Source organism: Emys orbicularis, chromosome 18, assembly GCF_028017835.1.
Source record: "Emys orbicularis isolate rEmyOrb1 chromosome 18, rEmyOrb1.hap1, whole genome shotgun sequence".
NCBI lineage: Eukaryota > Metazoa > Chordata > Testudines > Emydidae > Emys > Emys orbicularis.
Genome location: NC_088700.1, coordinates 11,590,355 through 11,605,460, shown reverse-complemented (window position 1 = coordinate 11,605,460; position 15,106 = coordinate 11,590,355). Strand labels below are relative to the sequence as shown.

Sequence of the window (15,106 nt, the reverse complement as noted above, 5' to 3'; positions counted from 1 at the left end):
AATAACTTCTCGCAGGCGGTACTTGCAAAAATGTATGATCAAAAAAACTAGTCTTCTAGACTTTAGCACCGTAAGTTGCAATTGCTTTTAATGTTTTGAGAGTGTCATCTGCTGGTCTAAAAATAAACAAGTAACTTGGTATCTATATATAAAGAATCAGTTTTGACATCACTGTGGACTGGGGGTGAGAGCAGGACTTTTGTGGGGTACTGTAGCCTCACTCCAGTATCCTGATTCATGGACAGGGCCAAGCAAATCCCCTGCTCGGCCTCAGTCACATTCTAATTGGAGGTGAGACTACCTTGGATTTCCTGCCTTCCTGTTGAACAGTCCTCAGTGGGAGGCCTTTTCCTTCCTATCTGAGGTTATGGTACATCCCTCAGCATAAATTTCACTGCTTGCACCGTATTTGGAGGGAGCAGCTCTTTCATGATACACAGCATCAGTAAGAAGTGGTTCTATCAGTCACCTCCAGCTGTTTGCTGTCTGTTTATTCCAGGTGTTTACCAGTCTGATGATGTAACTCACTTTGGAGTAACTCCAATCAGTGCAGCACCCTGAGTTTGATAAGGGGAGCTTAATGGGCTTGACAAGATCAAAGTATTTTCATGGTAAAATGATTATAGCTTAATTTTCTGTTTCTTCCTTTTATTGTCCCTATTAAAGCAGGCCTGGAGCATTAAAATATGTATCAGCATTACACAAAAAGGAAGGATCAGGGTAGCCGTGTTAGTCTGTATCCACAAAAACAACAAGGAGTCCGATGGCTTCAGATATGCTTTTTCTAAATCTGTCGTTTTTTGGCCTTTCAGCATTTTATATTTTTTCTTTTGTGAAGCAATATGATTTGACTTCTTGATCTGCTACATAAATATACTTCCCAATAGCAAGTATTTGGCTAAGAAAGTACGCTTAATTATGTGTATAGATATCTTTGAATTTAACCTGTCCAAATAATAGTAAACTCTGTTAATACTACAGACTCTGAGCATGTATGTATCTATCTGGCTGACTTGCACCAACATGCTGAGGTTACTGAATTTTTGTCAGTTGTTGAATAATAACTTTTTTACCTCCACATACCCTAAAGCAAGCAGACCTAACTTGATGAAGTCTGGATTTTAGCCATTCTCCAATGTAATAACAGTCACTGCACTTTCACTCCACTCGTATGTAGTATCCCCTCTACACAGAGTTTGAAACCTCCTTTCCACTAGTGTTGGTTCACTTTGTAAATAGCTCCCAGCTTGTTTCAAAATCATGTTTCTAAAAGTTTGGAGTGATTCCCAAATTACTATTCCCCACTTGCATCTGAGAAACTCCAGCTGGCTATAGTAGGAATGGTCAATCCATGATCATTACTGAGCAGGAAAGGGGACCTGAACAAAAGATTTCTTGGAGCTTCCTGCATCACAAAAGGGAGCCAGGGAGGATGTGAGAACTGGTATTTTCTTGGAAATGTAGAACAGTTTTCTTCAGATCAAGGGCATTTCACTCCCCGTCCTTGTCTTGGGCATCACACAGCTGGAGCTCGACTCCAAGGCCTGGTCTACCCTAGAAAGGGTTTGCCAGTATAGTTGATACTAGTTCCGCAACCAAAATAAGCAATACTGTCAGAAGGACTTTTTTGCTGTATAACTGCATCTATACTAGGGCTTTTTGCTGTTATAAAAATGTCATAAAGAATCACACCCCTTACTGACATTATTGTACTGGCAAAAGTTTGTGGTACAGTAACTCCTCGCTTAACGTTGTAGTTATGTTCCTGAAAAATGCGACTTTAAGCGAAACGATGTTAAGCGAATCCAATTTCCCCATAAGAATTAATGTAAATGGGGGGGAGGGGGGTTAGGTTCCAGAGAAATTTTTTTCACCAGACAAAAAACTATATATTATATAGATATACACACAGTATACATTTGAAACAAACAATTTAATACTGTTCACAGCTATGATGATTGTGAAGCTTGGTTGAGGTGGTGTAGTTAGACGGTGGAAGAGGGAGGGTTATTTCCTAGGTAATGCCTTGCTGCTAGATGATGAACTAGCACTCGGCTGAGCCCTCAAGGGTTAACACATTGTTGTTAATGTAGCCTCTCACACAAGGCAGCACGAACAGGAGGGAGGGGAGACAGCATAGCAGACAGACACAGACACACACCTTGTGTGTGGGAGAGAGAGAGAGATGCACACTGCCCCTTTGAGTAAGCTGACCCACTCTTACGTGCATTGTCTTTTTAAGTGGATCAGGAAGTTGAGACAGCAGCTGCTGCCCCAAGCTCTCTCTGTCTCTCTCTCCATCCGTGTCCCCTCCCTGCTCTATATGGAGAAGGGGTAAGCGGGGTGCAGGAGCAGGGGGGAGGGGGACACCCTGACATTAGCACCCCCCCTTTCTCCCCCTGCCCAGCAAGCAGGAGTCTCTGGGAGCAGCTCCAAGGCAGAGGGCAGGAGCAGCACATGGCAGTGGGGGGAGGGACAGCTGAACTGCCTTGATAGCCTGCTGGGCGGCTGCAGCACAGGGAACTTAGGGGAGCGGGGAGCTGATGGGGGGGCTGCCGGTCCACCCTGGTTCCAAGCCCCCACCAGCCAGCTGCAACGGGCTGCTCTTCCTGCAAGCAGTGGACAAAGCAGGCGGCTGCCAAACGACGTTAGAAGGGAGCATTGCGCAACTTTAAACGAGCCTGTTCTCTAATTGATCAGCAACGAAACAACGTTAACCGGGACGACTTTAAGTGAGGAGTTACTGTATACTCCTGGCCTGAGACGCCCCCCTCCAAGCTGCTGCCATGTGAACCCCAGAAAGAAAGGCTTAGAACTTATTTGTGGCAGTAGAGGTGGGGTTGGGTGTATGCCGAACTAATCCATTCTACAGTAGTTAGGAGAAATTTGCAGCAGCAGCAGCTTGAAGGTTCTTTGCTGTGCTTGGACTAGCTTGAAATTTTGGGTTGCTCTTTCTATTGAATACTAGCAGTATAATGTGCCACTTCGTACAGGAGGCCTTGAAACTCAGTTTTCATTGTGAAGACCAACTGTCAGGAATTTTCCCCTTGAGGCAGCTGAAGGCATCGCAGACACCTACAAATGTGCAAAGAGTGAAAGAAAAATGGTCCCATCTCTGCTTTGTGCATGTCACCAGCTGCTGTCGGGGGAAACACAGCCTTGTACTCTGAACTGATTAGGTAAAATAATGAAGAGGGAAGGTAGTTTATACTTTTTTTTTTTAAAGTAGACGTATTTGTAATGGTAACCTCTGTATATTGTGCCCCATAATCATTGTCCTGTGTGTCTTATAATGATTTGGGATCTTCGATGTTTTGTATTTATTAGAAAAAATTAGCAGATCTACCTTTGTTCTTAAATAAATAAATAAATCTGACATCCAGTAGGTATTTGAGCCAAGACAAACACCTGTCAGGGATGGTCTAGATAATTTGTCCTGCCATGAGTGCAGGGGACTGGACTAGATGACCTCTCAAGGTCCCTTCCAGTCCTATGATTCTATGACTTGCAAAGCAGCAGGCAGGTTGCATGAATAGAAATTTATTGAGAGGGAGAAAAGATGTCTTCTCTCTTCACCAAAGCAGGGAAACTGCATGTTACAGAAAAGAATGTGGGGACCCTATTGCACAAAGCTTTGGAATGAGAGTGCTCCATATGCTCCATAAGATTTATATTAAGGTAATGACCATTTTTGCCCTCTGCCCATGTACATGAGGACCACAGATGTCAAGAAATGAAATAAACGAGAAACTCATAATGGGTGCAAAAAACAGATGGCTTTTATCAGCAAGATTGAACCTATTTTTTTCCTTTTTTTTTCTCTTCTCCTCCAGAAGCCCTTCAGAGGCCAGTAGTATCCGATTTTGAGCCCCAGGGTCTGAGTGAAGCAGCCCGTTGGAACTCCAAGGAAAACCTCCTGTCTGGTCCTAGTGAAAATGACCCCAATCTTTTTGTTGCACTATATGATTTTGTGGCGAGTGGGGACAACACTCTCAGCATAACTAAAGGTAAGAGATCTCCAGGGGGTGTTTTAGAGCATCTGTGCCAAGGAACAAGAAAATGAAGTCAGTCAGGAATATTTGAGTTCATAATCCCTATGATACACATCAGTGTAATCATTGTAGTGTAAATTGTCCTAAAACAAACGAAGACACAAGGAAAGAGCCTTTTAAATGGGATAGTCTGCTTAAAGTGTGCATTGGGGGAAGAAAATTGTATACTAAAATTAAGCCCTTCAGTGGAAGCAATGATTTAAAGCTGGATTAAACCTTAACTGTACTTTTAAAGTACTTTTTAGAGTATGGTCTGTAGCTTTATAACTGTTTCATTAAAATGCAGCTCTTCTCTGAAAAGTGACTATATAAAAATATCCCCTCCTTACTCAGAGGTTCTATGCCATATGTGTACTTGAAACCACATCTGCTTGCCTTGCTAATCAATAAGTTTTTACTCCTTTTTCTCCCACCTGTTAGCCCTGCAGAGCCAATGTAGCTCAGGTAGAGTTTGCTGGATTCTATTCTGGTTCATGCATTAGCAAGAGAGTTGTTAACTTTAGGCCTTTAAGTCTACCAAGGCATTTAAGCACGTATGTAACTTTAAACACGTGAGTAGTCCCATTGGCTTTGATGAATATACTTGTGTTTAAAGGCACGCACATGCCTAAGTTCTCTGCTGAATCAGTGCATATATTCTGATTGCAGAACTTTGGATGGTGATGTGTGAGCCAGAAGGAACGTAGCTTTTCTCTCAGATCCCAGGTTTGCCATGTCTAATTATATTTTGTTTTTATGTGAAGGTGAAAAGCTCCGTGTCTTGGGCTACAATCATAACGGGGAATGGTGTGAGGCCCAAACAAAGAATGGGCAGGGCTGGGTACCAAGTAACTACATCACCCCAGTGAATAGTTTGGAGAAACATTCCTGGTACCATGGACCAGTGTCGCGCAATGCCGCCGAGTACCTGCTGAGCAGCGGAATCAATGGCAGCTTTCTGGTGCGGGAGAGTGAGAGCAGTCCAGGACAGAGGTCTATATCACTGAGATACGAGGGAAGGGTGTACCACTACAGGATAAACACTGCATCTGATGGAAAGGTAGGAGTTAAACCTCACAAACGGCAAAGGAAAAACCATTCTGGTCCACTTCAACTGCTTGCTGTAGAAAGGGTCCAGTACAGCTCCCACTGAAGTCAACTGAGGGTTTGCCATTGACTTCAGCAGGAGTAGAATCAGATCCTACATACTGACCTACAACATCTAAACAAAGAGCACTTCAGATGATATTATAACCATTTGTCAGCAGAGTTTTGGGAAAATGTGTCTCCTTTTAACAAGCCCCTAATAGGTGTTAGTATGTCTCAATTGTGAAAACCTTGGGCCAGATTAATCGTGATGTAACTCCATTGATGTCTTTAGTGGAGTTACACCAGGAATGAATTTTGCCCCATAGGTTCAAGTAGCATAATTTGGACTTAAAAGGACACTGTCAAGTTAAAAGTCATGTCTTTTAAAAATAGTCTCTGTATCTATGTTACTAACAACACTTCAGGTTATTGGAACCAAAATAATTGAAAAGCTATCATGTTCTATCATTACAGAAACAAGGTGGGGGAGGGCAACATCTTTTATTGGACCAGCTTCTGTTGGCAAGAGAGACAAGATTTCAGGCTTACCCAGAGCTGTTCTTTGGGTCTGGAAATCCCAGTTAAATGACACTTTTAAACAAACTGGGAATCCCAGACCTGAAGAAGAGCTCTTTGTAAGTTCGAAAGCTTGTCTCTCTCACCAACAAAAGTTGTTCTGATAATCCACCGTGTCTTTCTAATATTCCGGGTCCAATACAGCTACAACAACACTTGATGTGCTATCGTTGTTTATTGCTTTTTGCCTTCTGTTCTTCATTTCATCTTGGATAATGAAAGGAAGGTTTAGCACTGTAGTTTCACTTTTGGTATATGGCCAGTTTCTCGTCTCATTCACTTTCAGGTTCTTGTGCACTAGCAAGTGCTACTGTAATCAGCTTGTGAATGCTGCAGAGAAATGTTTGTTTTAAAGTGGTGTTTTCCTTAGGTTTTTGTTTGAATTTCATCAAAACATTTCTACTGGCACTGGGTTTTGGAAAATATTGGTTTTTAATTAATCTAAATGTTAGGCCCTGTTGGATCATGCAGTGTTTCTTTAAATCCGGTCTACATGGGATGTTGCAGTATGGCTCGGAGGGCATGGCTATTGCTGTTCTCCATGAGGCCCTTTCTGCCAACAGCTAGTAGTTTAAAGATCCTTTGCCATTTAAAAATACATAAACTTTAAAAAATCAGCAACATGGGGTTCCATGGTCCTGGTCCAGGCCAGCTTTCCTTTGCCCAGCAAGGGCCTGTTCCCATTGACTTCAGTGGCAAAACTCTCTTTGATATCACTGGTGCAGGGTCAGGTCAGTAAAACAAACTCTAGTTTCTGCAGGGCTGAGTATTTAATGGCTTCTCTATTTGTCTAACTCATCACTGTGTAAAACCATTTTAAGACACTTCAGGTATGAAAGAAGCTTCTATAAAAGCAAATGTTCTGTAATGAAAATGCTTCTCAGCTGCTTTAATGAAAAGCTTTGTAATTAGGGTAATGTTGTAAGGTTTGTCAAGGCAATGTATAGGTACTGTGGTCTTTTCCCTTTTCCCGTGCTCTTCTCTTATTCAGGATGCAGCCAAGCTCTGCATGGTTGAAATTAGCAAAGTGAAATGGTCTGTGCTATCTATATAACACTTAGTTTGTGGCAAGCTGGGGTTGGTCTGTCTCAGACTAGCCTGCCCCCACTGTGTCCATGTAGACCCTTGCTGCCACGCACTAAAAGTTCTGTAGCGCTCTTTGATCTACCACGCTTCGAAATGGGAGTAGATTAAAGCGTACTAGGGAACGTTTAATGCACGGCAGGCTCATGCCAGGTAGATTTATGTCCCAGTTTGCCACGAACTAAGGGTGTGTCTACACTGCATTGTAAGCCTGGGTCTGTGGAACCTGGGCTTATAAACTCAGTGTTTCCAAGCCCGCACTTGAGCGTCCACACTGCATTGTAAACCTGGGTTACAGTTGTTGGACCTGGGTGTCTCAGCCTTGCTAACGTGTCCATACTGCACTTCTCAGACCTTCTGACTCAGGTCTGCGGCTTGAATTGTGTCCACACTGCAAAATGATGGGGCTTGGACCAGAATCACAGAAGGACTCGGGCTCTGCCCCCTTCCCCCCCTTTCCATAGTGTCCTAGAATTTGGGTCCTTCGTGCTCGTGTTTGGACAGAAGTGGGGCTTGGGCTCCAACCTGAGTCTGAGCCTGTAGTTAGAGTGCAGTATAGACATACCCTAAGTGTTCATATAGACAAGCCCGCTTAAAGGATGGTCGGGAATATTATCCTTTCTCTGTGTCTAGAAGTTTGATGTTGCTTCTTTCCGAATTGGTATTGGGGGGGGGGGTGTGTGTTGCTTGTGAAGATGTTGAGCCAGATCCTCATACGTTGCAAATGAGCATAGCTCTATGACCAATTCACTGCAAGACGTCGTGCCACGTGATCCCCATGGTCGCATTTGAAGGGTTTGGTACTTGGAAGCTTGCATCTTGGCAGTGCTATTTATTCCCGGAAAGAGTCAAGCAGAGCTCTGGTAATCAGCTCAGATCTCTACTAAGCAGGTTAATGGTTTCTTTTCCCCAGAGTTGTTCTAATCGACATTGAGAATAGGCACAGACAAGCAGAATTCATTAAAACAAACCTGTAGCTGACAGTCACATGAAATCCAAAAGCTATGGTGGGGGAAGGGAGAAGGTAATGTGGTCTCTACCAGGGACAGCGCTAATGTCCAAGTCCTTACCAAGTGAACTGGCCAGGCCGGACGCCTGCATTTTGAACTGCTGAGTATCAAATTGTATTAACCACTCTGCAGTAAATCATCTCTCTCCAAAAGGAAAAGCAAATGGCAAAGCCCTTCCCCATAGCTCTCTGGGCATCTGGGGCCTTCTCAGCTTGCTGTATCATTAGTCAGCCCATCTGAGGAATTTAATACTGCAAGCGCTACAGTTAGGATGAATGGTGGTGGTGGGATCATATCCTGTGACTGAGTGAACACAGTGTCAGGAGAAGGAGGTATTACAAAAATGTGTGGAACAACTGCTGCTTGGCATAAAAATGTGCCTTGCATAGCACAGCTTTTATTCAGCTTTTTTCCAAAGGAAAATTGAAGGGTATAGGAAAGGTCAGATAGAGATGACTACTTCTTAATTGTAGCAGCATTTAAATCAAACCCACTTGGGTTCAACAGCTTAGAAAATAAGATCTTCAAGAAGTTTTCACTTCCCACTTCACTGGCTCATCTTCACCCAGACCACATCTGCCTTACTTTAAGGAAGGTATTAAAAATGTTCCTTCTTGGCTGGTTGGCATAGGGCAGCCAGGTTCAGGGTAAGCCACTTCCGTGCTCCAGAGAGTTTGATTTTCCTGAGTTTGGTTGCACTTGAGGCCAAGTCCTCCTATTCAGTAACCAAATCAAACAAACAGCATTGTCGTGCTGGCTTTAAAATCGTGTCATTCTCAGCATATAGGGTCACAGGACTGTGTATCTTATATGGTTCTCTCTGTTTCCTCTTGGACTTCCAGTAAGTGACCTTGACGGAAACCCATCACTGAAACCCTGATGCTTTTATCATGGCTACCTGTGCACTTTTTGTTTTGTGGTGATGTTTATATATTTTAATTTTGTTTTTGCAGTTGTGGATGATGAAATCTGTTGAGGTTACATATGCATCAGAAGGCAGGGTGGGTCAGCCCTGGAATCCAACGAGACTTTCCTGGGAGTGGGTGAATGTTAAAAAGCCATAGCAGAGAAGGGAATGCAGCTTGGTGAGCAGCTAATCTGTGCAGGCAGAACAGACAGGAGACCCTCGAAGCAGGGCCAGCATCACGGTTTTTCTGAGGATCTACAAGAATTGCCTGGGCAGCGTATCAGCAGTGCAGCCAGTAAACAATTTATATGAACATTCCATGTGACCCCCACACATTGCAGAAGCCTAAAATCCATTATGTCTATACAAGGACTGCTGTCAGCAGCAACAGAGGGTCCCTGGTGCAATTTCTTTGACAAACAGGTGGGGTGAACATTTGGGGAAAGAGGTCTGAGGAAGAGAGAGGTAGTGAATATTTGGTCAGAATGTGTATGTGGCTTATTGCATAGCATAGCCATTCATAGCTGCTGTTTGTTTCATTTTCTTCTGATGCATGCCACAAATTCCAGATGTAGATTTGAACACACCAGCATAATTCTGGTTTCCATTAGTGCTGATGGGGAAGTAAGGCGTTCAGGATTGAATTTAGGATTTGAGCATCAAGAGGATAGAAAAGCCCTGTCTACAGAAAAGTTGTACAGTGAAGTTTTTATTTTGGATCCATTCGTGAATAGTAAATTTTGTGTATGCAAAAATGTGAGGAAGTGTAGTTTTGGGGTCTGAGCTGAGGACAGAGGAATCTATTTCCTGCTTTGCTGTGGACTCTGTGAAGTCATTTTAACGTCCGTGTCTCACTTTCCTCATCTGGATTTAAAGAAACACTGTACCATCCAATTTGGCCTAAAATTTAGATTAATTAAAAACAATATTTTCCCAAACCTAGTGCCAGTAGAAATGTAAAATGGGCATATAATCTGCCCCACAGGAATATTGTGAGTTCAATTCCTATATATGAAGTGCTTCGAGACTGTAAAATGAAAACCAACAGTATAAGACCAAGAGCACAGTTTTTTAATGCAAAGGACTATCAGCACACTGTATGCCAGAGGGATCTTGAACTATAGTCTAATTACATTCTTTGTTGCACCCATCAATGTGGTGTCTGAACAGTTAGTATCAGAGGAGAAGTTGCTTTCATACAGATACTGTCTGCTTAAAACATTGGTTGTAGTAGCTTGGAATAGTTGCTAAAGGAGTCCTAGTCCCACTAGGCTGCTCCACTAACAGCTGGCTGTTTCTTGCTATGCTGCATTGCATCATTTATGTTGGTTCATTATTCTCTGTGTGTGCTAAAAGTGCTTTCACCTCTTCTATTCTGAAGGTTTTTTTACACTTCACTGAAGAATGTTGTCTTGACTTTTGTAGGGGGTTAGAAAATGTCCCCTTTTGAGCCAACTCTACCTTCTATAGATAGACTTCCTGCATGAGCCTTACCAATGGCGAAGGCAGCTAAAGAAAAGGAAGAAGGGACTGTAGCTCTCCACAGTTCATTGTGCAAAACTCCCCAGCTCAGAATGTCTATATGCGTCCATTAGTCATTGTGTTATCCCCTGAACGGTTAATTTTGTGGCTTCTATTCAAGTGGTTTAATAGAAAGACTAGCAGTTGGGCATGCACGTATGCCTCTCTTCCAATAGCTCAAAGGATATTTTCCTCAGAAGAAATGCCATTTTAGACAAGGATTATGGCCCCATATCAGTGGAGGAGGGTGTCCCTACAGCACAATTATCTTCTAGGCACCAAATTTTGCATAGAGGTTACATTTCCCAGAAACTTCACGGAGGACAAGACTCCTGTAATTCTTGTTTAGCCTGAAAGATAATAGACACAAAGGGCTGCAACAGCATAACGTATTTGTGACTCATGCTGCGGTACAGAGACAGACAGAGAACATGGGGCCATCACTGCAGATTACACATTTCAGTTTTGCCCTCTGGGTTATGCTGTGTCTGGTTGAGCTTTTACCTTTTTTGCATTGTTTCAGATAAGTCCCTGGAGCACTGGAAGCTTCTGCCCATTGTGACTAACCTTAAGGGTTACTATATGTATTTAACTATTTGGCTGACCTGTTTGTGTGTTTCATGAGATTTGGGGGGGAGGAGGGGATGCTGGGAGAAAACTTTTCTTGCACCATAAGGCTTCCTCGTCTTATGCAACTGCTGTCTGGTTTCCCTTCTCCTTATTCCCAATCTCTTCCCTCTCACCTTCTCTAACTCATTCAGAGAGACATTCTGTCATCTCCAGTCCCCAGCCCTCCCCCTGCTTGGGTGCACTGAACCAAACACACATCCAGAAAGCCAGAGCCTTTCCCACTGCACAGTGGGATTAGCAGGGTTTAAACTAGAGACTACGCTAGGCCTCACTTTCCCCATCAGCTTCCCTGCTGCAGATGCATCTCCCTTGTCTGATAGGCACACTACTGCTCCTCCTCTTGCTAGGCTGGTGATGTTCTTCTTTGAATTGGCTCCATGACAAGGCTCCGTCCTTCGGTTGAAAAGAGGAACTCTGCCACCTTCAGCATGCTGCTTCCAGCACAGACCAATATGCTGGTGGAGTGAAACGTTCCCCTTCTCTACTTTGGGGATTATCGGCATCCTTTCCCCATGTTACCAGCTTCCATGAGCCCAAGGAATAGAGAGTTGGGTTGGAATTTGAACACTGGGAATGCAGTGTGTTACTCTAGAGTCCCTTATCCAGCATTTTTAAGGGATTTTTCGTTTCAAAATGCATCAAGCTTGCTAAATGTGTAAGAGACCTAGAGAAAGGCATGTGCAGCATACTGTTAGGGTGTTCCACAGGAGGCTCACGTTCAGTGGCAATGGTCTTACATCTGTGTAGCATCTTTCATCCAGAGTGTGGTGTTGCTCTGCAGCCATCACTGGATTGCAACAGCCCAGCTGTTTAATGCCACACAGCAGCACTACACAATCTTGTAGCACAAGAGTGAAGAGGAATATGGTGTTCTACTGAAACTTCAGAGGGAATTTAGGAAGGTAGAAATTTGGTCAGGACATTGGGGCTAACAATCCCACTTTTCAGAAAAGTGAATGGGATCTTAAATGACCACAAGTGGCCAAGGGCCTCCTTTGAAAGAGAGCACTTCCAACAGCAGCAGGGTGACCCACAACACTATTTGAGGCCACTGGATCCATATTGACTCAGAGGAAAGATTATTGCCTGCTCAGTCATCTATACCAGAGGTTTTCCCATCCGAGTGTTGGTCATTCTCAACTCTGCTTAGCTTGTGAGATGCTTGAGATGGTAAGCAACAGTAAAACAAAACCAAAATATAATATCAGGAAAGCAAAATATGATGTGTGTGCATGTTAAAGCAATTTTATCAATACCCTGTTTGTGTTGTGTGATGAACCCTCTCTCTCTCGTGGTTGCTTTTCAGCTGTATGTCTCCTCCGAGAGCCGCTTCAACACTTTGGCAGAGTTGGTCCATCACCATTCGACTGTAGCAGATGGGCTCATCACCACTCTACACTACCCAGCACCCAAGCGCAACAAGCCCACTATCTACGGAGTGTCTCCAAACTATGACAAGTGGGAGATTGAGAGAACCGACATCACCATGAAGCACAAACTTGGAGGGGGCCAGTATGGAGAGGTGTATGAAGGAGTCTGGAAGAAATATAACCTTACAGTGGCTGTGAAGACCTTAAAGGTAGGAACTAAAGCTTCTATTCATAGCCTTCCAGTTGGAATGCAAGTTTTATGCGACCCCTTCTTAAGCCTGGTATTGGGTAGTGGTCTCTGTCTGTCTTCCTCCGTCAGGGTCAGATGATGCAAATTGTTGAAAATCCTTCCTTTGCTTACATCTGGTCTAGAACATCTGTGGCTGTTAGTTAACTGTATTTGTCAGCCTCTTCTAATTATTTTATGTTTATGAGAGAGTTGGACCATTTGTACTGTTAGAGCCCTACAGAACTGTGGATATCTACTTTATATCCACAGACCAAATTTTGTATCTGCACAGGGCTCTATGTATTGTTTTCCAAGGCTCCATCTACACAACTGTTACAACCAAGTCAGGGAAGCGGCTTACAATGTTGTTCCGACTTGTAATATAGGCCGGACCTTATTGTGTCCAATAACCAGGCTAAAGCCTTGGACATGTGTGTTTCTCACATTTTGGGGAAGGAGAGCTGCAAAGGTGAGCTGTCACATAACTGACACAAATCGGTAAAGATGACTGTGGGATGTGAAACAGGCAATGTAATTAGAGATCATGCTTCACTGGTACTTCAGATACCTTAATTGTTCTAGTCACATCATGTGCCTTCCCCAAAAGACGAGCTCCTTGTGCACCTAGAAAATAGGCATTTCAGTAGCTGTTCACTGTTAAAAGATTTAGGATGAGGGAAAGGAACTTTCTGGATTAATTATCCACAACCAAAATAGATTAGACTCTTATGCCTGGTCTACACTGGGGGGGATCGATCTAAGTTACGCAACTTCAGCTACGTGAATAACGTAGCTGAAGTCGATGTACTTAGATCGACTTACCGTGGTGTCTTCACTACTGTGAGTCAACTGCTGCCGCTCCCCCATCAACTCTGCCTGCGCCACTCGCCGAGCTGGAGTACAGGAGTCGACGGGAGAGCGCTCGGGATCGAGTCTAGACATAATAAATCGATCCCTGCTGGATCGATCGCTGCCCGCCGATCCAGCCGGTAGTGAAGACATACCCTTTGTGGCTTGGATTGAAAGTCAGAGAATCAGGTTCTGTTCCTGCCTATGCTATTTAGTCTCTCTATGCCTTGGTTTCCCATCTGTGAAATGGGGATAATACTTACCTAGCTCACAGAGGCATTGAGGTTTGAATTTATAAACCAAAAAAAAGCACATTGAGATCCCATAGTGCCTTCCCATCCACATAGCGTAAACTCTTACTATTAGGAATTCAAATGCGAGCTTCAGACTATGCCATCATTGCTGGAGTTGCAGTGTGGTGGGGTGGAAACAATAACAAATGAAAGCTTTCATGTTGGAAATCATTAAATGGAGAGGAATGTATATATGCTTTATGTCTGAATAAAAATGTTTCCTGGACCTGGGGAAAGTGATCTTTTTTTTTTAACCCCTTGAATTCTGGCTACCAGAGTGTTCCTGGGTTGTTATGGTTTCAGAAGGTGATTATTTGGGCAATTAGTTGTTTTTGAAGGTTCCTGTTATAAGTTACTGTTCCCCACTTGGTTTCATCCAAAGAAAAATAACACTTCAAGTCCCCTTTCCTCTTTATATATGGAGAGAGTGACACCTAGTGTTAAAGTATGATGCTATCTCATTTGCACAGGAGAATGCTGGGAAGAACTCTGCCTTGAACCCCCTAGTGTTGCTAGAAAAGGGATTTGACAAGCAGAATGAAATATCTATTTAGAGGAATAATGAGAGACCAGTTGTTTTCCTGAAACACTGAGTTTATTGTAGCCATCTCCGGTCTTGCTGATGTTGTGGTATTTGAGGATTAAGGGGTGTTTCAAAGATGTTTTTTTCTCCCTTACCTCAAATAATTTTGCATTCCTTTCTTGTTTGCTTTGATGAAAACCTCTAGCAGCAAAGGCACAGTGTGTTATCCCGTAAAATCTCCGTGTTTGTGCGTCTGAAAAAGCTACCTTGATAAGGACCGTGACTGTTTCAAATATGCCAAGTAAATATTTTATGACTGAAAATGGTTCATAATGTAATCCAGAGCAGCATCCTCCCCTGGGAAATGTTCGAACACCCTAAAAGAGACTGAAGAAGTGCTGTAATCTGAAATTATGCACACTAAACCATACTTAAAAGCAAATTCATAATCCACCTTCCTTAAATCCATCAGTCTACTGTCTGACAGATGGGATTATGACTATCTTCAAAGTTTCAGGGACTATTCGAATACCTCACATTTATATTCCAACTCCAGCAGGAATACCCAAGTGTTCAGTTGCTTCTTTAGGGGAAACCCAAAGCACTCATTTTATTGTCCGTTAAGAGAATATTTTCCAAAGCTCTCTTGCCTTTCCTTATCTCCCTCCATGCCCCAGATCTGTGTATTAGAAATAATAATGAAAAGAAAAACTAGGGGAAAAACATCCTTGGTTCTTCTGATATCCTTAGTGCTTGATGAATTATTTCCCTTGCATCTCACGGCAGCCCGTTTGTTACCCAGTCTTCTTTAAACTGGTTAGAAGTAGCTCAGAGCCTGCTGAACCAAAGTAGTTTATACAGAGAGAAAACAAGGGCCCAAAGTGACATGTTCTGTGCTTCTATCACATTTAATTGCATGGTGCTAGAGAATCTGTTAGTGCTTTTGCATTTCCCACTAGCATATTCCACTGGAAAATCAAGATATCCTTGCCAGA

General features: G+C 43.1%; 1 protein-coding gene across 3 annotated transcripts in view; it reads left to right on the top strand.

The window, feature by feature from the left end:
- Positions 1 to 15,106, top strand: part of ABL1 (ABL proto-oncogene 1, non-receptor tyrosine kinase) — a 112,644-nt gene that overhangs the window by 83,195 nt on the left and 14,343 nt on the right. For 2 of the 3 annotated variants that reach the window (XM_065418609.1, XM_065418611.1), the window contains exons 2-4: positions 3,834 to 4,007; positions 4,796 to 5,091; positions 12,154 to 12,426. In XM_065418609.1, coding sequence (XP_065274681.1) covers positions 3,834 to 4,007; positions 4,796 to 5,091; positions 12,154 to 12,426 — 743 coding nt within the window. The remainder of the gene's footprint in view (positions 1 to 3,833; positions 4,008 to 4,795; positions 5,092 to 12,153; positions 12,427 to 15,106) is intronic. The other variant, XM_065418610.1, reaches the window with a different exon arrangement.